Raw genomic sequence first — 24981 nt, 5'->3', positions numbered from 1 at the left:
CATGGTTTGAATTTGAACTGCTACAGTTTTGTTATTGGCTTCAAAAACAGGAGGATTTGGGGTCCCATAGGAAGAATCTGCACTAGAGTTTGCATTGGTTTTCTTGTTGTCTAGGTGTTACATAGAGAAGGAGCCAAACATGCAGGTAGATTGTGCGCTTTGTGAAAACTTGACAGATTTAGAAGAGTTTTATCAATTCTTACTTAGACTGCTCTCACTCCTCACTGCCATGTCTGCTGTGGAAGCTGTATTACAACCTGAGCATTTGTGCCACATTTTTCCCCACATGTGAATCCTCAGTAGAATAAAGTACAGCTTTTAGGCAATCCCCAGCTGACTTAGTAGAGCTATGGTATTTTTGCCTTCTGATTATTTGATACAATTGATCTGGCATTAAATCTAGTAATATGCCATTCTACTTTTGCTATCCCTTGTGAATCTCTCAGGGCCTCTCTTTCATTATTCTATGTTTAGTTTGACCTTGACATCGAGTTATTCCTCACAATTATTGGACCTGATGTTTCAAAATGCCAAAATTATGGCCCAGAGACATAAAAAAATTTATATTTTAAAACCCTCACTTGAATCGACCCATTATAATATGCATAACTAAAAATGAGTGTTTAAGGGACTTGGTTGCTCTGAACCTGAATGCTCAGATTTGTTACCTGTATTACCCTGATTTATGATAGAATAACAGCGTTGCACGGCAGTTAATACAGGTATCAATGTCAATCCATCTATACGCAATTTCTTTACTGATGAGGTCGCTATAGGAAGTCGCTATAGGAAAAAGCTGATATGTTTGTCAGCTTTACCTGCTTTTTGTTGAAATACACAATTCATAACATTACCAGATTACCAGTGAAAATGGAGATGCCTTGCGTGACTTCAAAGAAATAACTGGAAGAGTTTGTACCATTATTTAGTTGACATAAAAAGACTCTTCAGTAATAATAATGAAAGTTTAAGAAAAAAAAAAAAAAAGAAAGGAATTAAGAAAAAGAGGAATAGAAAAGGCATCATGAGATTCTTACTGTCCTGGCTAGTTTCCTGAAAACTCTACAAGACGTTCACTGTTTTTTCCTGCAGCATGGATTCTTTTATTGCTAACTACACCAGATTGGCCTGTTCTAATGAAAGCCTACTTACCACACGTAGCCTCTTCTATTAGGACTTAATAGAAGTGGAACGTTTACTGAGGATTGTGCCCTTCCTGAATTTGGTTCAGTAGCTCAAATGCAAATAGATTTTTGCACACAAGGTCAGCTACGATGTGCCATTTCTAATCTCTTCATTTACAAATGGCTTTTTGAGAAGTGTATGCATTCACTGTGGCAGGAGACTCAAGGCAAAGCGTGTTGGTGCACTGGATTTTTTTTTTTCCATTCCAAGTGTCACTTGTGCCTTTTCAAGTGAAGTACTGCTTATAAGCCATGTAGATATGAACTGTCTCAGGCTGCAGAAAAACTGCCACTCAATGGTAATGAAAGTTGTTTAATCAGAGGTTGGCAGTTAAGCAGAGGAAATTGGGTCTCTCTTCAAAGTTTATTTTAGTCGCCATGCACTTTTGAGGAACTCGTGTTCATACTGAAGTTCAGAGAGGTGCTGAGTGCATACATGTGTGTTCTTAAGATGCTTTTAAGTGCCTGTCTGAAGAACAGTGCAAAGCTTTGAAAGTTGTTTCTGGATTTAGTAAAAAAGCAGTTACAGATTTATGATGATACAACAGACAGAATTGCTTTCTGATACACTTTTGCTTAATGTTCTGGCATACTTTCTGGGGAAATTTAATTTCTGAACGTTTTTACCTTATTGCATATTTTGCTGTACTTTCAATAGTTGTTTTTTTCATAGCACTTTACAAATAGTAATTATTCCACTTATTATTTTAAGTTAGGTGAAATGGAACTGGCACCTGAAAATAGTCACTAGATTCTTCAGATAAATGTTTTGCTGGAAATTCATTTGCACCTCAATAAGATAGAGACTTCTGGTGACATTTTTGTGATAAAACAATGTAATAGTTTTGAAGGACACTGGGTCTCATTTTGAGAAGAGCAATGTCCATTTTTATTTCCACACTTCTGTATTTGTAAGTTTTGTTAATTGTACAAGTCAAGTTTTATTTAAAAGCAAATGAAATGGATTTCTACAAGTTTAGACTAAGAACATTGAAGGACTGGGCTGAAGTAATCTAAATCTGACTTTTAATTTTAGATTCAATACATCTGATTACTTTTTAACCCCTGTTATTTTACTTGCACCTTAGAATTCCAAAACTTTAAGCCATACAAACGAACAGGAAAAAGCAGCAAGTGAAGTTTAAGAAGTCTTCGGTCCTATTAGGGCTAAAAAAAAAAAAATGGATTCTTGTAGTCCATTATGATCCCTCAGTTTGTGTATTTATGAGTTAAGTCTATAATTATGTGAGGCACATTTTGCTTAAAAGGAACTATGACAGACAGAGTTGGGGAAGATAGTTAGTTGGGGATTTAAATTTAAGTCCATTTTTGTATATTTAAGTTTATTGTTATGTACCATTATATACAATATATATATTGTTATATATATATATGTGTTATATATGTCTGTTATATAGTCAATGGATATAAAAATTTTATAATTATGAAATAAACAAGAGAGTTTGACAAAACAGATTATAATAACACAAACAAACAAACAGCAAAAATGCTTACCCACATCCTGGGCTTACTGCAAAACACCAGAGAAGAGGTCGCCAGAAGAGTTCTTTCCCCCCCTCCTGGTAGCCAGCTCTTAAATGGGTCTAGGAGAGGTGGAGCCAGACTCCACCCCTTCTGGCAGTACAGGTGAATTGCCTTCAGCTGTGCTCCCAGGGCTGATTTATTGCTCCCCTCAGGTGATCAATTGGAGGTTCAGGCTGTGATTCAGCAGTTACCATGCATTGTTTTATCTTGACCTTCTCAGAAGAGAGAAGCAGCAGTAGCAGGAGATTCTGTAAGGAGACTTTCAAGTGGAAGAAGGCTTTTTGCATTTTTAGGTCTGTGTGAAGGAGCATAAGAAGAATGATCTGTGATGTTTGCTCTAATGTTTCTAAAGAAGTTCTAAAGTAGAGTAACTGCATGTTTAACATCATTTTTATTTGCACAATTGGTTGGTGTACCAATAATTACAGTGATTTTCTTTGTTTTTGTTTTCCGCAGCTTGCAACAGCCAGTGCCGGAGCTGTGAATCAGCTACTGGCTGTACGTCTTGTAGAGATCCAGCTAAGGTTCTTTTATTTGGAGAATGCCAGTATGAGAGCTGTGCTCAGCAGTATTATTTGGACTTTCCTACCAGGACTTGCAAAGGTGAAAATGCAATGTTGATTTAAAGGAAAAAAAAAAAAAAAAAATGCAAGTTGCTTGATTAATAATCTGTTATATTGCAGCATGCTCTGAAGAGTAGCCTGCTTTAAAATATGTGTAGAGGGAGGAGAGTTGTTCAGTGACATATAACTTGTTAGTTTTTTACACTTTTCTTGTTTTTCAGCAGTCATCTGTCATATTCTTCAGCCTTTCGGAGAAAAACAAGATTATTTTAAATCCTTCTCTTGTAAATGATTTAGTAAGTGAGCCAACAAACTTTTTAAGGGTCAGGGCCTGGAACTGATTTAGTTGTGGGTCAGCTGAATGATGAGGAAGCTTAACAGTATAAATCTGTTTTAGAGTGCTTATAGGGCCTTGTGTACTTACCTGCTTCTTTCTGTCATATTAAATATTGTATCTCTGAATGACTGCAAAAAATGAATTTGGAGTGATTTAAAAGATATATAGCTTGAAGGATTTCTAAAACTTCCAAGGAGAAAGTTCCGTAATGGAAATCCATGAGGATAACATGGCTTTATTGTGTGCTACCACGGCCATGTGATGATATAGTACAGATAAGTGCTTAGTGTTCGTTTCTAACTCACTCTCTCTGTTACCTGAGCTAATTAACATCATCCCTTTAACACTGTAGTTGTTCAGAGGGGTAGCATTATCTAGTGTTCAATGTGTTGGAATGGGGCAGGATGCTTTTTTTGTTTTTGCCTTGGACATGCTGTGTGGGCTCACTTCAGTAAATCTTTGTTTCTCTTCCTTTTTTCTTGTTTGTTTGTCTCATCAGCTAAATGCATCTATCATTAATGACTGATAAAGACCCTTTCAGTTCCACCAAGGTACAAACAGTAGCTTAGGAGCCCGAGTAGCCCTTTGGCACAGGTGCTTGGTTGGGACTCTATTACAGAGACTGAAGGGAAGAGACTTGCAGGGGGCGTCTGAAGACAGATCCGGTCCTGTCTGGATCTGGAGGCTTTCTGGTTTCCAGTCATATATTTGGACAGTGAGGGGCAACAGTTGCATTTTCTTTTGGTCACAGTCAAATGGAAGGATGAGATTGGTGAAGCAGGGTGGATAGTTGTGAGCAACAATCACATTGTTTGCAGAAAAGGAGCATTTATATTCACGAGTTAAAGTCAGGCTTTATGGACAGGAAACCTGTGCTAGTGATAGCAGGTCTGAAGTACAGAATCACAGAATTGTAGGGAACTTTGGATATCTGTTCCAATTCCCCTGCTAATGCTGAACAAGAGCTGAGTTTGCACAAATTTGATATATGTTAGCTCCAAGAGGGGAAGAAGAAATACATATCCTGTGTAGTAAGTGTTTCAGGACTAAGCACAGTAGGGGTTTGTTTGTTTGTTTTTAGTGTATCTTTAACAGTTTTTATTTTACAAAGTTTACTGTGCTAGGCTGTTTACCTATACAATGAACTATTCACCCTAGAGAGGGCTCTGGACACTTTTTCTTCCAGAGTGTGACTGGAGCTGTAATGCTTGTAAAGGCCCCCTGAGGACCGACTGCCTGCAGTGTATGGAGAGCAGTGTTCTCCACGAAGGAGCTTGTGTGGAACACTGCCCCACAGCTTTCTACAAGGAGTCAGATACGTGCCAGTGTAAGTTCTTGAGTGTTACCACTTAACCACTTCTACCAGTGGGTTGCCCTGTTGTCTCCAGCTGATGCACGTGGAAGATGTGCTCACATGTCAGATTGCTCGCTGCTGTCCATCACTTGCATACCATGGAGCTGTGCTGCTTGGGGACTTTACAGCATAGCGTGGGAAACAGTCAGAAGGGGTACTGAATTCACTCTTTGCATGTGTTTTTCAGGGTGTGATCAACATTGCCTTCAGTGTCACCAACCAAATGAGTGCAGCCTTTGTGAAGCTCCGTTTTTCCTCTTGGACACTCAGTGTGTTTATAAGTGTGGGAAGGGATATTACGCAGACCACGCACAGCAAAAATGCATGGGTAAGCGAAGTGAGTGTGATGTGGCAGAGAGGAACCAAGGTTGTAAGTTGTGTTCTGTACACTGTGCAATGCTGAAGTGAAGAGGAAGCACTTTGGTGCTGTCTTAGCTCACTGTTGAGATAATGCAGTCAACCTGCGTATTAAATAACAGGCTGCATCTATGTTTACATATATCTAATGCTGGAGTAATGAAATACCGTGTAGATACACTGTTGCCGTATGCGCCCGATCCGATTTCCCAGGAGACCACAGCTGCGCCATAGAAGCTCAGAATTAAAAATACATTGTTAGAAAGGTTTCAGTTGTATTTGTGCGTTAGGAAGCTGTCTAGGACATAAATATATATTTGGAGTACTTTTATTCAAATTGATAGAACAGTAACTTAAAAGCATGTGTGTTCCAACTGGAAGATTGTGTCAGGTTCTCTGTAGTCAGTGCAAAATGCTGGTCAAGTGAGGAAGGAACTTCTCAACGGCTATTTTTATCGAAGCAGTTTGTCCATTCCCTTTTATTGTGTCAAGTTGTAGGACAGTAATAGCAGTGATGTTTCCGTCCTGACCTGGAGGACAGCTCTGCACACCAGCATTTGCTCTGTTTTAACTGCGTCTCAGGGTTGCGTTTTTTGTGTCTAATGCAGCTTGTCCTCATGGATGCTTGGAGTGTGACAGTGACAGCCTTTGCCACCTCTGTGACAGCAACACTTTTCTGAAAAACAAGATTTGCGTTTCTGCCTGTGGACAGGGATTCTATGGCAGCAAGTGGACCAGAGAGTGTGAAGGTGGGTCTCTGTCCTTATGAGGTGTTTAAGCTGGCAGGCTTCTAGTAGATTTCATAGAATCATAGAATGGCTTGGGTTAGAAGGGACCTCAAGGATCACGAAGCTCCAACTCCCCTGCCACATGCAGGGCTGCTCACCTCCGTATCTAATACCAGACCAGGCTGACCAGCGCCCTATCCAATGTGGCCTTGAACACCTCCAGGGATGGGGCATCCACAATCTCTCTGGGCAGCCTGTTCTAGTGCCTGACCACGCTCTCTGTAAAGAACTTCCCCCATATCCAAACTAAATCTTCCTTCCTTCAACTTAAAACTGTTTCCCCTTGTCCTACTGTTATCTACCCTTGTAAAGAGTTGAGATTTTAAGACCAGAAGTCATGTTCAGTCAGAGGCATTTTTGGTGCTCAATTTTGTGCTGTTTCTTCTTAAAATGCAGATGTGCATTATTTTCTTAGTGCTGTCTTTACTTATAATATATATTCAGTGGTATTCCTTTCTCTTTTTTGTGTTTTCTTTCTTTTTTTTTTTTCTTTCTTAGTCAGCAGGCATCCTTCAAGCTTCCATGTAAACAGTACCCTCACAGTAGGGATTGGTGGGGTAAAGCCCCTAGACCTCTCCTTACTGGATGTGCATGATCTGGATGGTGACACAGAACAGCTCTTGTTCCATATTGACAGTGCTCCCTCCAATGGCAGGCTAGTGATGGTGGTGAATGGGAAAGAAGTGCAGCTGAGCAAAGGTGACCACTTCAGCTTCAAGGATGTGAAGGAGAATAGAGTCCGCTTTGTGCACAGCAGAGAGAAATCCAGGTATAACTGTGTGGATACTTTTTCTAAACTCTTGCCTTAAGAAAATTTATTTATCTCGAAAACAGGTATTCCTTTGCATGTTGGAAAGATTCTTACACTGAAGCACGCTTCCCACTGCTACTAGATATATTTTCATTTTATTTTTGAGATACTGTGCCATAGTGGAAATGGTGGTCTGAAACTTCCTTTTATGATGTAAGCGGTAATGGTAATCCATATGCCTGAACTGTGATGCAGAATTCCATCTTAGACATAACATAGTCTCCTGTGGGTTTAGAATTGGTATATCATGCTGGTTCTTACAAGGGTTCTCTGAAACTGTCAGGAAGATGCTGAAATGTTGTTACTGATTTGGTCTGCAGCATAGCCTGCTTTCAGTGATCATGACTTTGCCTACAGCTTGAGCCCTTTTAGTGTTCTGGGACGATTAGCAGTGATTAGCATCTGGCAGTGCTCACGCTGCAAGTAGGTTGCAAGGAGGCAGATTTCACATGCTGCCAGGCAGTGAGCCAGTCATCCTGCCAAACTTCACACTTGATTTACTTCACCATAAAGCCTTAGCCCAGACTGATAGAGTGTTGCTCTAAATTTCTGCCTGTGGAAATTAGAGTGTTCTTTGATCATTGATTTCAAAAAAATTTTCTGGGTGTCCTTCTGATGCTAAGGGTTAGCTCATGTTCACCAGAGTTGAAGCAGCATTATGAGTTTCTGTATCGTGCGCTGTTTTTCTGCCTGGTAGTCACAATGAAACATGAAGATTTTGTTATGTACTTGTTATGTACAAAACTCTTGGTGGCATTATTGAAAAATAAATAAGAAGCAAAAGTGCTGAAGAACAGGAGCTTCTGCTTCAGAGCTGTATAAATGACATTTTTCTTGAGCTGAGAATAGCTGACATTTAGAATTCGTACTTAATCCTGGAAGCACCATCCTATGTGGATAGCATTAATTAAAGGGAAATGAGGGTATGTTATTTCATAGTTGAAAGTATTTATTACATGTTGAGACTTTTGTTACTCTTCAGGAAAAACTTCCATAAAACCAGAATTGTAAAACATTTATCTAAAGCACCTCTTGCTAAGTTAATAACTTTTGCTCAATACGTAATATTTTAAAATACAAATTATATATTTACTGAGTCCTATGAGGTTACTTAATTTATATTACCTTGTATTTTGGCTTGTTGGGAACTTCTTTAGGAAAGGACAGCTTTCCTTGAGGGTCAGCGATCAGCAGTTCTCCCATCCTGAGGTGATCAACATTCAAACATTTTCAACACAGGTAATGTAACAAAGCTTGGAAACAACCTCAGTTTTTTTTTACCGTTTGGAGCCCTGCTTTCTTGCAGCGGTAACAGAGGAGCTGGGCAATACTCAAGCTGATGTTCAGCTCAAGCAAGTGAAGCTCACCTCCCATTTCGTTGAGGGGCAGCCAGAGTCATCTGGAAGAGCTAGACTTGGGTAAAGTGACTGAAGAAGCTGGCCTGTCTAACTTTGCTTGTAGAGTGATTGCACAGAACCTATGTTAGATAGAACCGTTATCAGGGAGGGCTAAGGAGTCTCAGCCATTTGAATTATTCTTTGGGACAGCAGGTGGTCTACTTCAGTCTCTTATTGCAGGGTGATTGAATGATGATTGATTCTTATGGTAGGGATGCCTTGACAGTAGCTTTTACTTAAATGTTCTGTTCAGGGATAGCTAGGAGTTAAATCAGCACAGACTATTTACAGTGTCTCTCTTAAACTGCTCTCCATTTCTAGTCAAGTTGATGGTGCTGTTAATTGTCCACATCTCTATTGTTATTTAAAATCTGTAGCATCATTTGGTGGGAGAGCATCACCAAGAGATACTAAACAGGAAATACTTTCATGAATCATTTTCTAAAGCTAGGCTTCCTAAAAGGCCAGACATGAAGAGGTGTGCAAGATGCAAATTGTGAGCGCATGACATTGCAGAATGCTGCAGATGTGTTGGAGCTGCCCAGGTGTAGCTCCTTGCTGACTGCTGATGGTGATGGAAGTATGTTCAGTATGGGCTGGGCTCACTTAGTAGAGTGAGACCCATGTTTCCAAAATGACTACAGCCTGCACTGAACCCTTTTTGTAGAAAAACTGCCAAATTAGAAGCTTGTCAAATAGCTGTGCTTGAGCTGAAGTTGTTGTGGCTGCTTGACCTATTCTTTAGTATGAAAAGTGCAAATGATATCATCAATTCTTAAGGTCCATTTACACCTTCAGTGAGGCATGAAGTGGCTTGTTAAAACTGCAACTGAAAATCAATCGTTTGTCTCTTAGTTCGGATTATGTGCTTACAAGCCTGACTCAGCATCCATCCTCAGAATGATTGATTTAAGAAATGTGTCACTTCTAATCATTGCCATTGTGGGTGGATTTGTGTCTGGAAGGTGCTTTTCTGTGCTTCGTGCTGGTGGTAGTTGGATTGTAACCAGTAACCCAAAAATATGGTGAGCTGCTTACTTGACTACTACATCCTGTAGTCTTATGTGTGTGTTCTATTTAATGTTCTTTAGGAATTATCCTAAGGAATCTTAATTAGGCATTAGACATAACTGTGTTGTGTTGCTTTTAATTGTACTCCATATTAGTCACTTAATAACTTATAAATTGTTCTGATGTGACTTCTAGTGTAAGAAAAGCCATGGATTTTGATTCTGATCCATGTCTATTGATTCTGGCCAGCGCTGAAATCTTTTCTTAGTCTAATCTCTTGTTCACCTCAGCAGGGCATCCATCTGAGTAACAGCTACAGTCACTGCCCCAGAATACATAAGTGAGGTTTAATAATAGGAATTTTGCCTGTCGATGGTTAATAACCCTCATAAGTTGTACGCAGGTGAGATGGCAGCAGTTAGTTCTGATGAATGTCCCCAGGTCTTTGACTTTGTCTCTACAGGATTGCCTACCTCCTGAGGCAAAGTGTTACTGATGGCAGATGATGTTTATTGTGATCAATAGACACAGCAGTTTTGAATATTGTTGATGGTGAAGAACTAGAGAACTAATTTGAATCAGCAGGAATGTAGACTCTAGCTGATATTCTTTCTAGCATGTTGTGAGTCTGTGAGGAGTCTTCAAAGAAAAATAAATAATAGTGCTGATGACACCCAGTTTGGCTGTCTTTGAGGTGGTTTTAGTTCAAGACAAGTGAAAATACATCCTTCAGTGTTAGCTGATGAACTTGTTTCTGCTTAAAAGTATTAATTCAAGCATCTGCCTCTCAGTTTGGCTCACCATCAGAATTCTTTGCTTCCTTTCTTCCCTCTCTGGAGCTCATTTTAGACAGACGGCCTTTCAAGCATGAGAAAGGTATCTTAAGTTATGAAAGCTGTAGGCTATACATGGGGAAAAATGTGGTATGTCTCCATCCCCACCCCAGCTCAGAACTTGCTTTTCACATACATGTACTTTCAGCATCTGAGGTGTCTGTGTTCCAGATAGGCCTGCTGACATACATCTGAAATGTAGCCCTTCCAAGATAGTTGAAGTCCACATTTCCAGTTGAAATTCTGTGGATGGTTATAAAGTTAAGTTGTGTTCTTTTTTTTTGTTTCCATGCAGACTCTGGCTGGTAACTAAATTGCTTTCTTTATAAATATCCTGAGTATTTTGCCTTGCTAAGCTTGCTGTGGCATGAGAATCCTAAATCGGTCTAAACTACTAGATATTATTAGATCTTCCTACTGGAGGGGGAGGAAATAGAGAGTGATCCTCTGAAAGCCTGCTATATCTCAGCAGCAGAGACAAACCAAATTAATTTCTTTAACCCCCACATTTTTCTTTCCAGATTTGGCTAAATCACTAAGGTTTAGCAAACAGCTAAGAGCTGCTTTTGTGTTTCAGGCCCCTTATCTGCTGAGAAATGAGGCTCTCCTTGTCCACAGAGGGGAAATTGGAACTATAACAGACCTATTGCTTGATGTGAGAGATGGTGACAATCCTCAGGATGTCATGTTGATGGTTTTAGAGCCTCCACGTCATGGTCAGCTGATCAAACCTCCCAAGGACTCAACTTCAATCTACATGTTCCACCTCGATGACCTTGCTGGTGGACTGCTACGTTATGCTCATGATGGCTCTGACACCCAGGATGATGCGATTCTTCTGCAAGTGAACGATGGGTACCACTTCCAGAACATCCTGTTCCACATTAAGATTGCTCCCAAGGTACTTGCTGTGACATAAATCTTTGCAAGCAAATCAGCAATCTGGAGAAGTACTGCTAGATCCTTGAGATACCGCTAATCCCGTGTCAGGCCATGGTCAGAGACTGGAGAAAGGAGTGTGTTGATGAAGGTTTGCAGGAATTCTTGATTTGTGGTGGGAATGATTCAGCTCAGGTTGTATAGCTTCAAAAAATTAAGGTTTGCATTTCAGAGACTTAAAAATTTAAGTATGTGTTCTGAAGTTGCAGGTGAGAGTTTAGTCTTCATAAGGGTGATAAGTTGGAGAACGAGTGGATGGAGAGAAAGAGGGCTGCTGAGAAGGTCAAACTGCTCCTTGGGCTGAAGCAACGGGAACAATGAAGTTGCTACTAGGCTGATAGAGAGAGGGTGTATCTTGGGTACTTTGGTGTCTCCCAGGGTCAGACTACATTGAAATCTTTCATCTGATGCTTCTGTATGGTAAATTCCAGAATGATGGGGCATGGAGAACAATATTCAGTAATCATTAATCAGTACTTAGATTTTTGTTTCTTACTTTTATTGCAGTTCATAGGTATAAAAACAGTTGTTTGTCTTCTGTATCTGGACACGAAGTGGCACACTGTATTAAATTTCACAGGGCTTACAGCAGTGAAATTTAGAAACAGGTGCTTCATCTGTCTGTTTTTGGAGGACCTAATCCCAGCCAACGAAACCATTTGTGTGATGGAGTCTTAAAACAAAATAAAGGTGCTGAAGTGCTTGCAAGCTTTTCAATTCTGGTATTGAGCTGAAATAAAACGGAAGGGGGGGGGGAAACAAACAAACAAACAAAAAACAACAACAACAAAAAAAAAAAAAAACAAAAAAAAAACCAAAAAAAAAAAAAAAACCAAAAAAAAACAAAAAAAAAACAAAAAAACCAAGAACTGAGTACTTTCTTATTCCTTAGTCAATGTGGAACACTTTTCACAGTCTTCTTTATGTGTGGATCTGAGAATTTACATAATCTTTATGTGCTTCCACTCTGTAAAAGGAATTTAAGAGGAAATTCTATTACCCTTCTTTTGCCCTCTGCTGTATTTGATGTCTTTTGCAGTGCTTTGGGCATCAAAATCTTGAGGAGAGTTTGCAAGCCATACTTATGCCCATGTGTAGTTAGCACAGGGTAGGAGTGATCCTATTTGGACCCTGAGAGTGCTCCTAAATCTGAAATGTAGTAATTAATGGTAATTAGTGACATGATCTGCCTGCAAATCAAAAGGGATTGCTTACGAGGCTGATACTGAGTTTTTAGAGTCACATAATAAGAGCAGCCTCACCTATGGCTTCTTTACCCTCATGTGGCCCTGAGCAGTCAAGATCAGAGGGACGATAAATTTCTTGGGCACTGCTGTGTTGTTTGTAACTTTGTTATTTTATTTCCGATTGATTAAGCAGGCTCTTGTTGTAAGTGCCAGTGAGGGTGAATTGCTGGGTTACGATTTCTCCCATTAGCCAATTTTGTGCTCCCTTCTCTCTCATTGTCTTTCCAAGTCTCTATATGCAGTGCTTGACTACAGAGGGGAATGAAGGTGGTGGCAGAGGTGAGAGTGGAACAGCTTTTAGTATGAGGGTAGAGCTGGCAGACACCCAGCTTCTGCCTCATCCTAATTATCATCTTTGTGAAGTAGCCTTGGGAGCTGAATTGGATGCAGGGTTTCTTTCTGAAAATATATAATTGAGACAAGCCTGCAAAAAGACCCTTTTTTCTTTCCTTGATTTACATCTAGAGATTGCTGAAAAGCCTGGTAGAACCCTGGCTGGAGGAGTGGGAGTTTAAGGGGTGGTTTTTAAACCAAGCTACTTATCAAAGTACATGAAGCTTTTTATAATGTATTGCTGGATGATTTTATTTAATAAGTCCTGGTGTGAAAGGACATGTCTAAGGATTCCTATTTGGTAGGCTCAGATGGTATAATTTTCAGACATTAATCCACTGTGGTGAAAGTGTGAAAACATAAAAGCATGACATAACCTTCGAAGTATTATGAATTAGAGGGTTGTGTCTGTTCACAACGGGTGCCTAGTCTTCTGCAAGGTGTTTGGATGGTTTATTTCGTCCCTTTGGTTGGTAACAGCTTTCTTTTCACTATTTACTTCTGTTGAAACACTTAATTTGGCCTACTGCAGTCTGAATAGCCAGCCTCTGTTCTGAGAGCTCTTAATAATGACTTGCTCTGCTGTGTGTTTCTGTTGATGTTCTTTAACAATTACAGCTTCTGTGAAGTTAATTTGAGGCCTGCGGGTGCTCCATTTCTGGCAGAGAACCATCAGTGGTGCTCCCGTGGAGAATTGTGAGCCTGTGTCCTAGAAAATATGATCACAGGCTGTGTACTGTAAGTCAGATAAGGTCAGACCAACTCACATGTGATATTTCTGTTGAGTATGGATGCCTTTTCTTCCTAAGAGGCTGGTGTGAATGGAGGAAAAGGACGAGATAGTTGCTTCTAGAATGTGTGTTAGTCTATATTGAATGGGCAGGTTGTTTCCATTCACTTCATAAAACCTGGGGTCTTGACAGTGTGCAAAATCTGCTAGATCTTAGCTGCTTCTGCAGTTGCACTGCTAATTGCAGTCACTGCCAGCTGCAGTGGGTTAGTGTACACACCTGCAAAGACTGAACTCAAAGACTTGAGTAGTCCTTGGACTACTCAAAGAGTTTCAGGTAGTCTAACTCATTTGCAGTGTGCTGCATCTTATCTTCACTGGAGGCAAGTAGCATGGGTCAGAAAGGATGTTGGCCTCTGCCAGCTCTCTGAAAGTGCTTTTCCTGAGCAGTGAGTTCATTCATACTCTTAATTGTGTCCTAAGGCACCAGCAGAAAAAAAACCAAAACTTAGATATGTTGACAGGGTTCTTTTGACTGGCACTAGGTCTGGCTTATTTTCAGTTGTTTTCTAAAAAGATAAAGCAGCTGTTATGCTACAAAGCTGTTGACCTGATACAATTCAATATCATGTGGCATTTAAAAATTGATCCTTCAAAATAAGCACAAACTGAATGGATGAAAAATGCTTGGCAGACAAATGCCAAAATGGAGCTGTGAAATTGTCCTTTAATGTTGTTATTTTTCAGATAGTTTTTTTTTTTTTTTTTTTTAACCCTTTCGAGTGTCTCCATTGCAGTTCTGGAAGAAAATAATAGTGAGTTTTTCATCAGTTCTTTTGGGTCATGCATTATTGTGTGAGGCAGTGATGAGGAGGAAGATGATAGCTTAAATGAAGCTATCAGATTGTGATAGATTATGCAGTTCAGCACAACCAGTTTCAAAGTGAATTATCAGAAATCAAGAGCAGAAGTAGCACTTCAAGTATGTGAGTGGGTTTATAAGAGCCGTGGTACTGAAGTGGATACAGATTTTGGTGGCCTGTCCAACAGAGCATAAGCTAACAAAGTTATGTAGAGCTCCAAAGGGCTTTAATATAGCCTTTGAATGCCAGAGTAGGGGTTAGTGAAATATGTCAGTCAGGAAACTATGACTGCATCCAGCTCTGACATACAGATTTGAAAAATGAAGGAACAAATACTGGATAAAAAATGATTTGGCAAAAAGCTGCGAGAATGATCCCCATTTTCTTTTAGAAAAACATGAGGTTGATTTTTGAATCTGTTTTTTCTCGTGATAACAGGAATCCATGTGAGGATATGGAGGTGCCATAGAGAGATTTTTGTTTGTTCTATAAGCACAGTGTCTATTTTTAGAAATAAGGAGAGGTGAGAGAAGAAGTGGTCATTAAGGTGTCGGATACATTTCAAGTGCCCATTGGATACTAGACACATGTTTTCCAATGATGTTGATAATGAATTTTCCACTGTGCCAAGGAGATAAATTCTGTCAAGATGTGTCAAAAGGAGAGAGAACAAGGGATGGCAGTAGGAGACAGAATTATGGAGGGAGGCTGAAATTGGGGAAGTCTAGTGTAGGATACAGGAAATAAAAAACACTTTAGAGCAAGGTCAGTCTTGCAAGGTTAGAATTGGGTCCAAAGGATACAGGTGAAAAATGCACATCCTTTTCTTGAACGGACAACTAGCGTTGAATGTCTAAAAAGCTACAAAATAGTTGCTGTTCTTTTCACTTTCAGTCTGTTTCCATTAGCACAGTATTGGTGACATTCAGCTAAGTCTCTTTGCACTGTCCCCTTCACATGCAGAGTTACAGAAGCCCTCGGCTGGTGACAAATTCCCTGGTCTGGGTGCCCCAGGGAGGCATGCTGCAGATCTCCAAGACAATTCTGCACGCTGAGGTACCTGGAGCCCGTGACTCTGAGATAACCTACAACATCAAGGACCAGCCAAGACATGGTGAATTTCTTTGGAGTTTTATTGTCAGAAAGCAGCTGTAGAGTGTGTTGCTCTTCACCCTGCGTGTGTCTAAGTCTCCAATTGCTAAATAAAAGTACAGTGTTCTGGTTATTTGTGGGGAAAAGAATGTTCTTCACAGACATGCCAGAGTTGATTCTTCAGTGGCATTTTCCCAAAACCAGTTGCATTTGAGGGAATATTTCTTTGTAATACTATGCTGAAGAAGTGCCACTAACCTCTGTTTCCAGTTCAGATGCAGTGCAAAGTAGTGAAGCTCTATGATTCTGTCTAGTAACCTGCCTGTCTGCAACTGTGTTTCTCTAAGAGTAGTGAGATCTTGGTAAATTTTGATCCTTGTGAGAGCTGAGTCTCTCTCTCTGCCAGAAGAAAATATCCCATAACTAATGTCTAGATGAAGAGCAGCGTAAAGTAGTATCTATCTCTGGAAACAGTTGAACAGAAGTTTACATTGAAGAATTGGAGAGCTCCCTAAGCTCCATGACATCATTTAGATTAATTTCTACAGATGGAATACAGGTTTTTGGCTCGAACACAAATTGGTGACATTTGGTTCCTTATATAATTCCCGTCTCCAAATTCCTTGTGGCAGGCTTTTGTCTCTCATATCTATGGGTAATGGCTTTCACGAGCATCCCCCTGCTTAGGACTGCAGCTTTCAGAATATCCTCTGTACTCATGCTGAGGAGTGGGGAAGGTGCTAACGCTTGTGACTGAGATAGAAATTCAGAGAATCAGCATGGAAAGGAGAAGGCATCATATGCAGTGGGAAAGGAAATAGAAAAAGAGAAGTGACATTTTCCCCATCAGTATCACTGTTTTCTTCAATAGGACCATGTCTATAAGTTACACATGTTGTACTTTTATGAAATGCTATTGTTAACTTAAATCTGTTGAGCTGAATGAAATTAGAGGGTCACGTTAGCAATGTAAGTGCTGTGGTTTTTCCTTTTGCTGTAAGGATAGACTGGTTTCTTTAACAGCTGCCAGTGCCTGTTAGGGACATACGTTATGTTGGTTTGGTTGTTGGTTTTTTTTGTTTTTTTTTTTTCAATTTAGAAGAGAAACAATTAATTTGTATTCTCTTCTGCTGCTGACATACTCTCATTTTTAATAAGCATTTACATGAAAACAAGAATTTTTCCCCGAGGAGTTTGTCTCCTGCCGCCTAACCATAACTAAAATTTATAATCTTGAGTTTGTATCACCATAATTATCTCTACTGTAATTAATTGCAGTAGTACAAATGAGTCTGTAGCTTCAAGTGAGGAATGTGCAGTGGAAATTCATGATCTTCAAAGTTTCATGCAAAATACTTAATAGAATGAGAGGAAAAAATCAGTGATATAGAAAAGGAATTCTTAATTAAGGAAGGCTTGTCTATTTATCTTGGTATTTGACTAATAGAAGAAATATTCATAGAAAATGTAGAAAACTTGGGATGTAAACCCACTTTAGAATTAACCTCTCTATTTCTGTAGACAATGGTATGGACAAAGAATGCTGCTTGTCCTTTATTTTGAGACCCTGAAACCCGACAGAAAGGATGTAATTAGGGAAGGAAGTTCCCTGTCCAGATCCCCTCCATTTGCAGGGGTTGACTTGGTTCTCTACAGCTCTTTTTCAGGAAACAGTTTTTTTTTAAGGATCTTTTTAACAGATCTTTTTAAGGATCCCTTTATGCTAAACGTAATTTTGTCCCTAGAAATGGAACTGCTATCTTCTCTGTTCTCCCAGCACAGAGGATTCTTAATATAGCTCTGTGACTTGAAAAAAGAATACTCTCTTCTTAGGGCAGGTATTGTTAAACCATAAACTTCTGTGTGTGGAATACATTCTTAGAGGATGAAATGGTTTTAAACTAAGACAGGGGAGGTTTAGGTTAGATATTGGGAGGAAGTTTTTCACACAGAGGGTGGTGACACACTGGAACAGGTTGCCCCGGGAGGTTGTGGATGCCCCATCCTTGGAGGCATTCAAGGCCAGGCTGGATGTGGCTCTGGGCAGCTTGGTCTGGTGGTTGGTGACCCTGCACGTAGCAGGGGGTTGAAACTGGTTGTTCTTAGCAGTCCTTTTCAATCCTAGCCATCCTATGATTCTATGATATATTCCAAGAAATTGCCAGAGTATACACAAGCTGTACAATCCTGTGTGAACCTATCAACAGATACTTTTCTGTTTAAAAATAGTTTGATTCCAATTAAATGAAGTTCGTAAACAATGTAAGCAAACAACAGAGCTTTGCTTTCTGGTTGAATTAAATATTAATTTATAAGACACACAGGCATGCTTAAAGCTGCTGTATGTTCTGATTGTTTCTTCTCTTACTTTGGGAGGGGTGCACGACATGCAGGCCCTAACACCTTTAGTGATTTGATTAGCATCTCTAGAAATGGCACATTATATTCAGGGGTTGAGTTCCCATGCACCAAAAGCATCAGGGAAAGTAGTTAGGACAGTGGATTTCACTGGGAAGGGAATATTAGCATAGGGTTTGATTATAAAATGGAAGTGTATTATTTCAGTTTGAATTATTTTTTTTACTACTTTATATGAGAGTGGTTTTGGGAAATGAACTGAGAGAGCTTATGATGAGTGTTTTGCATAACAGAATGATTAAAGCTGTAAGGAGGGTGGAAGTGATTTATAATAAAGACAGCTTCTGAATTGGTAGCCGTGAGGGATGCTTTCTAAGATGAGTACAAAAGAACAATATTCAACTAACAAGTTATGCAAAGAGCAGATAAGTTATATATAACCAAGAATAGTAAAGACTGGGGAAACATACACTTTTTCATAGATTGAGCTAACTCCCAGACAACTAAGTTGTGTTGCAGTACAGAAAAATACGCAATTCATTTTGATCGTAAAGCTTTTTGTCAGGTTTTTGTTTTGCTTATGTCAGTGGTTTGTAAAGGCATTCATGTTTCGTGTGGCTCATTGAAACTGATGACCATGGTTTTCATGCTCATCTTCTGGCACACAGCACTTTTGATTAATTGTATTTAAATAATGTTTTTAGATTAAAGTTGTTTGAATTTCAGTGGTGACATCAAAATCTTTGTAGGCATACATGAGGAAAGCTGATAAGTTGATAACCCGTGGGATGTTCCCCCATCCTGCTCTCCTCTTACTTCTGTGGTGCCAGTGACCTCTAGCCCAGCTGAGAACCTGTTTCTCAATACAGAAATCAGAAATGAGCAGAATGTTAGGGAGACAAAAGTTGCACATCCTTTGGAGTAGGAGCTACGCACCAGAGCATACAGACTTTATCTACAGGCTATGATAGAGGTTTTTTTCACTCTGTTGGTTCAGGAGCTCTACAATTGAGTATTTCTATTCAGAGAAGTCTGTTGAGGATACTTTTTGGCATAATAAATACCAAAAACAGCTAGAAAAAAAAAAAATCTGACCTTGAAAAAATTAATATGCTGAATTCTGATACTTAAGTTGTATCCTTGAGGGGAAGATGGGTAGTGTGATGCAATGCTTTTTAACCCTGATCGTGTCTTGCTTGTCTTGTCCCTTCACAGGAGCTCCAAGAAGTATTTTTCTGCTCAGATTATCAGGCAGACAGATCTCAAGGTTGACGTGTGTTGGTCATTTAGCAGAAATACACTTTGGAAGTGTGAACTTGCAGATCCTGTACTTTGCTTGGCCTTGTATTTCTCCTGTGTCCTTGCACAAACTGTTTAACCTGCCCTTTGCTAAGACAGTAAATAAAATTTCCTTGTGTAACCACAAAGGTTCATTGGTGATTTTTTTATGTGCTTTACTGCAGTATCTTTTCATCAGTCTAGATGGAAAAAAATGTGGAGTTGGTGGGCATTTGTCTTCAGATGCTTGTTAATTAGTGAAAAGGCATCATCATCTTCTTATGAGTTGTGCCCTGATTGTTCATCTTTGTTTTCCCAGGTGAAGTGGTGCTTCTGGTCCCAATGCCAGCAGATGGCCCAGCAGAGTCATGGCAGCTTTTGCCTGATGGAAGAGCAGCCTCACCTACAACCTCTTTTACCCAGCAGGACATCAACAATGGCATTGTGTGGTACAGGCACTCTGGAACTCAAGTAGAGAGTGACTCCTTTCAGTTCCAGGTACTTCTTGTATTATTCACAGAGAAGTTCTGTGGGCATTTTCATGCTTACATACAGACTTAGGTGTATGTAGGTGTGTGGTGTTGGTGAATGAATGTGCATGAGTTTATGTACCAGGGTGGATACACTTCATTATTGTATTCCCATCCTTCTTTGTAATGTGATGTCCCCCATCCCCCAGCTTTCTTTGAGATGAGGCTAATCCCATAGGAGGAGGGAAAAGCAGGGATGTGGTTTCATATGGCCACATGTTTGGCTGTTCTTGGGATCCTTTGGCTGGGTAACAAATCTGCATGAGGAGATGCTTGCAGAAGTCCTCTGGCCCATGCTCTCCTAGGGTATTCCTGAAGTCTAGACCTGTGTGAAAAGGCTTCTGCATGCAGGGTATCTTACTGTAGCTCATATCTTGGCAGTTTTTATGTTGGGCTATTTGCGTGTCAAGCAGTAGGTTTGACTCCTTGGTACCGTATGTAATTACAGCACCCTTTCCTAAAACCCATAATATTTGCTCTGGGTGCAGAGGGTTGACTGGTTTGGGGTTTTTTTTTGGTTTTTTTTGTGGTTTTTTTGGGTTTTTTTTGGGGGGGGGGGGGGTTGTTTTTTTTAATGTTTGTTTTGTAAGTTCCAACACCAAGCAACCCTCCTGATTTCTTCAGTGCTTCAGTTAATCATTAATTTTTGCCCTGCAGTAATTCCTCTTGCAAGCAAACAAAAAGATACCAATATTCTCCAGCAGATGTAACAATAAAGTAAGTCCCACCTCCCCTCAGTTTTAATGGCCAAAAAAATCTTCAAATTGGTCCTTTCTTTTTGTGTGGAACATTTAACAATATCCCATAATATCCAGCAAATGTGAACACTTGTGAAAAACACTGCATACATCTGGTTTAAAACTCAGAAGGTGTTACTGTAGCACTGGAGAAGCAATTAAGGTAATTTCTAAAGTAATTAACATAAGTGATAATGAGGAATTTGTGAGTGTCAATGTTGAACAATCTAATCTGTAGCTTAATTGCCGTGTTCTTCTTACAGAGTATGCATTTTGCATGAACTAAATGTTTGGTTTTAGTGTCTTGAAATGGTAGCAGTAATTGTACATACTGCCATACTAAGTAAGAAAGGAAGCTGTGGTTACCTGGGTGACATCAGGAGACAGTAACACATCTGAGCCTTCAGCTATGGGTTGGGACAGCTCAGATGAAGCTGACATGTAGTTTTCATCAGTATTTTGATAGCTGATGTTCAGATGACAGCAACTCAGAAGAGTTCCAGCAAAAGGTTAAACTTACTGTATTTAAGTCAGCAGAGCATTTTCAAGCATTTTCTTCAAATTGTGAGCTGAGGTGTTACTCTGACTCACAGAGGGCTCTGTTGAAATGAAGTGTGGGCTTCCATACCTGCTGACAGATAGAGCTGTAACTGAGGCACTTGCCTCCCAGGGTTGCTGTGACAGGGTTTTGGTTCTTTGAATTTTTACAAATGCAGTATGATTTGCTTCGTATGTTGTCACTGTGAGTTTGTTATGGTAAGTTAGATGCAGTTGGCTTAATTTTGGTGTTGAAGTTGCGCGTGAAAAATCTTTATGGGTCTTTCTGAAACATGAGCACAGACTGTCGTGGAAGATGTTGGGGTCACAGGGAGTCACTGTCAAGGCGGTACCATTGTTGGAAAACCAGCACAGTGGGTTGTCATTTTGGGGATGGGAAGATGGTTTAAAAGTGTGTTATGTTTGTTTTTTGTTCTCGTGATGAAGAGTTCCACTAAAATATACAGCCAGCTGAAGTAAAATCTGGCAAAATGGAAGTGTCCAGCACAGGCAGTAATGAGCGAGTCGGGGGTAGAGAACTGGTGAACAGACTGTAGAGGCAATAATAGAGAAACTGATTCTTATTTAATAGCCTTAGTTCCCTGCAGCACTGGGTTGGTACACCCTGGAGCAATTTGTGTCTTTGTCTTCATAGATCTGCAGGAGAGGAGAAGAAAATTAAGAAACTTATGTGGAAATGTCCTCCATGTCCTCTGACAGGTTTCCATTCATCTGATCTTCGTTTTGCAGGTGTCCAGCTCTGCCAGTCCACAAGCCAGCTTGGAAAGCCACATGTTCAATGTTGCTGTGCTCCCACAGACACCCAGAGCACCTCAGCTTTCCCTTGGCTCCTCTTTGCACATGGCTGTAAGTGTCTGACACCACTGACTGCTGTTTTCCATGTTCATTGCTGCAGTGCAAAGTGACAAAAGCCTTGCATCAAGCGGTGGCTTCTGAATGTTGGTTCTTGCATTTGCTATTGTCCACACTATTGTGCTCGATTCGAACACCTAAATCCAAGGGATCAGACGTACAGACCACATAGATAACTAGGGTGGAAATGGGAGGAAAACAAACAAACAAAAAACTAGATAGGCTAAAAGTGGAAATGGTTGGGGGGAAAAAAAAAAAAAACACAACAAAAAGCAAGTTGAGAAACTCAGCGTTAGAAGCAATGAATTTAGAAACTCAGCGTTAGAAGCAATGAATTTATAAACTTGAAAGGAGAGGGAAAAGAGAAAATATTTTAAATATTTTTATTGAATTCTTAGTATTTTCAAAATACCATTTCCTGAGAAGCCTTTAGGAGTAGCAAGAGTGAAGAAGCTGTGGTTTAGAGAGACTGCAATGAGTAGATCTTGCTAGTAATTCCACTGCAAATTTACTTACCCTTCTACACCAGAAAGTTTTCATTTATTATTATGATGTTAGGAACACAGATTATAATGCTTTTGGAAACTATTCAGGCAAGCCTTGGTGCATTTACATGCATGGACTGAACTACCTTGTCTTGGAGCTTTGACTCAAGGAATAACCATTTTGATAACAACATTGCCTGTAACTTAGTTGTTTCCCTGATTGTGTTCAAAGTCTAGAGTTGGTTTTGTGAACCCTCCTACTTCAGCGCATGCCTTCTAGACAAGCGCCATCGTGTACGTGGGAGAAGTCTAGCTTTCCTTTTCCTGCTGTGTAAGGAGGGATTCTGTGTGCCTGGGCTGGAGGAGAATATGGGGCTTTGCCAGAAAAGACCAAAGGAAGCAATGGGAGTGGAGTTAGTCAAAATTTCATGACACAAGGGCCTTGTCAGCGTTTAAAATAGTGTTGACCTTTCACAGGCACTAATAAAACATGTTCAGATTGCTACTTGGAGCAATAGCCTGCAATGTGTCTTTCTTCTCTTGACTTTTTGTTGTTGCCATTACTGGTAAAATTGATGGGAGAGGTGTCTGACTAAGCCATGCTGCACTGGATTTTATAGCTAATTACACACCACAAAATTCAATAGTGCCGTAAAACACATTTTACAGAGGGACGCCTCACAACCTGCAAGCCCTACCTGTGGGAGAGACAAATAGGCCTTAGAGGCAACTATGAAGAAACTATAATCTTAAATCTTTTCATCATAAAATTGCACTTCCTTGCATCAGCATGATTGAGTTCTGTTCATTCATCTTCAAACTCCTTTAGCTGAAGAGCAAGCACAGGATGTTAAGTCTTCTCATACCTGTAAACCTTGTCTCTTTGAGTGTCCTTCCAAGAAAGGTGGAAGAAAATTTGATGACACTTTGATAGTTGAACTGGGCAAACATCTATACTACTTTTTTTTCCACTCGCGTTACCTGTTTGCAGTACACTGATACCATGGGTTACAGGAGCCTGAGCTACATACACACCAGCTCAATACAAACAGAAATGGGGTTTGTGAAGGAGACATTTTTTCTAAGCATCTGAAAAGGAAGGTTCTTGCTTCCTGAGGCGGCATGAATTAGTGTTACACCATAGTTACATTGAAGCCTGGAGTTTTTGCACAGAGGCTGTATATAGTCATGTTGAAAGAAACCTCACACCTTGAGTACTGTGTTCAGTTTTGGGCCCCTCACTACAGGAAAGATGTTGAGGTCCTGGAGCATGTCCAGAGAAGGGCAATGAAACTGGTGAGGGGTCTGGAGCACAAGTCTTACGAGGAGCGGTTGAGGGAGCTGGGATTGTTCAGTCTGCAGAAGAGGAGGCTCAGAGGAGACTTCATTGCACTCTACAACTTCCTGAAGGGAGGCTGTGATGAAGAGGGGATTTGGCCTCTTCTCCCAGGCAACAAGCAGGACACGGGGTAATGGCCGTAAGTTGTATGAGAGGTTTAGGTTGGACATAAGGAAGAACTATTTCTCTCAAGAGAGTGGTCAGGCACTGGAATGCCCTGCCCAGGGTGGTGGTGGAGTCGCTGTCCCTGGCAGTGTTCAAGTGGCATCTGGATGATGTGCTGCGTGACATGGTTTAGTGCTTGTGGTGGCAATGGTGAGGAGGAGACGGTTGGACTGGATGATCTTACAGGTTGTTTCCAACCTTGTGATTCTATGATTCTATGATATCACGAATAAACTTCATGGCTCTTGGTTCCAGCTGTATACGCAACTGTTTCACATCTGAGATGGATTGTCAACTTTTATTTGATGCTTCCCAACAGACATTCATAGATTAGGCTGTGGTTTCTCTTCTGATGTGTTTGCATGAAAATACTGAAGAGAAATGAACTGTAGATTTGGTGACGTTTGTGATGTTTTGAGCTGTTGCTAAGGAACCCTGCCTTCCTTCAGTGTCCAGACTGGGTCTTGAGGGTCTTAGAATCATAGAATGAAAGGTTGGAAGGTACCTCAAAGATCATCTAGGTCCAGCTTCCCTGCCACGGGCCATATTGGCAGCCAGTACATCAGACTGCCCGGGAATCTATCAAGCTTGGCCTTGAACATTTCCAGGTATGGGGCATCCGCAGCTTCTCTGGGCAGCCTGGGTTGCAGGATGAGACATAGGTTTGACAGGGTGGACTTAAAGGCATGAAAGTGCTGGGATTCAATGAGCTGCACATGATGTGGTGGGTGGAAACCTGTAATTTGTTCCTGAACCTGATCATCTGATGTTCCAACAGAGGTGAATTAATTGTACTTTCCCTAATTTGGCTTGTACTCCCCATATTCTGTTAGTGATTATGAAATGAGCTAGTTATTTTTCATACTCAGCTGGACTTCACTTAATTTGATGATTTCTCGTAGCCATTATTTCTGCAGGGTTAAGGTTCATAAATTCATGCAAGTTAACTGCCTTTGACCATTTACATCTATTCGTACAACACCATAATTCTTGTAACACACTGCCCACCCTTGACTAATGATGATCTTATAATGGAAAGATCAGGGCATTTTTAGAAAGGTTTAAAACAAAAAGGGAAGCTTCAATTCCTCTGTATTTGTATGGAAATGACTGAAATATTTTCAAGATTTGTTTTAAGAGCAAATCCAGTCCAGCCACATTAGATGGGACTGGAAGACTAGGTAGGTAGTGAATTATACTTTTGTCCAGGGAGTGTTTGATCAAAGCAGATTTTTTCTTTATCTGTTCTTGGTTCCTGTAGACAGAAAAATGAAGCTTCTCTACCTGAGGTGGTC

At 40.2% G+C, this 24981-nt stretch overlaps 1 protein-coding gene across 1 annotated transcript in view; it reads left to right on the top strand.

The window, feature by feature from the left end:
- FRAS1 (Fraser extracellular matrix complex subunit 1) overlaps positions 1–24981 on the top strand; it is a gene marked incomplete at both ends in the record, with an annotated part of 163381 nt that overhangs the window by 100351 nt on the left and 38049 nt on the right. Inside the window, 10 exons of the mRNA XM_079534855.1 lie at positions 3186–3332; positions 4816–4956; positions 5171–5311; positions 5949–6089; positions 6627–6897; positions 8097–8178; positions 10758–11081; positions 15256–15406; positions 19340–19518; positions 21575–21691. Coding sequence (XP_079390981.1) covers positions 3186–3332; positions 4816–4956; positions 5171–5311; positions 5949–6089; positions 6627–6897; positions 8097–8178; positions 10758–11081; positions 15256–15406; positions 19340–19518; positions 21575–21691 — 1694 coding nt within the window. The remainder of the gene's footprint in view (positions 1–3185; positions 3333–4815; positions 4957–5170; positions 5312–5948; positions 6090–6626; positions 6898–8096; positions 8179–10757; positions 11082–15255; positions 15407–19339; positions 19519–21574; positions 21692–24981) is intronic.

The sequence above is a fragment of the Tetrao urogallus genome (genome assembly GCF_951394365.1).
Source record: "Tetrao urogallus genome assembly, chromosome: 4".
Lineage (NCBI taxonomy): Eukaryota > Metazoa > Chordata > Aves > Galliformes > Phasianidae > Tetrao > Tetrao urogallus.
The sequence above is the reverse complement of the archived record's forward strand: the minus strand, read 5'-3'. Positions and strand labels throughout refer to the sequence as shown.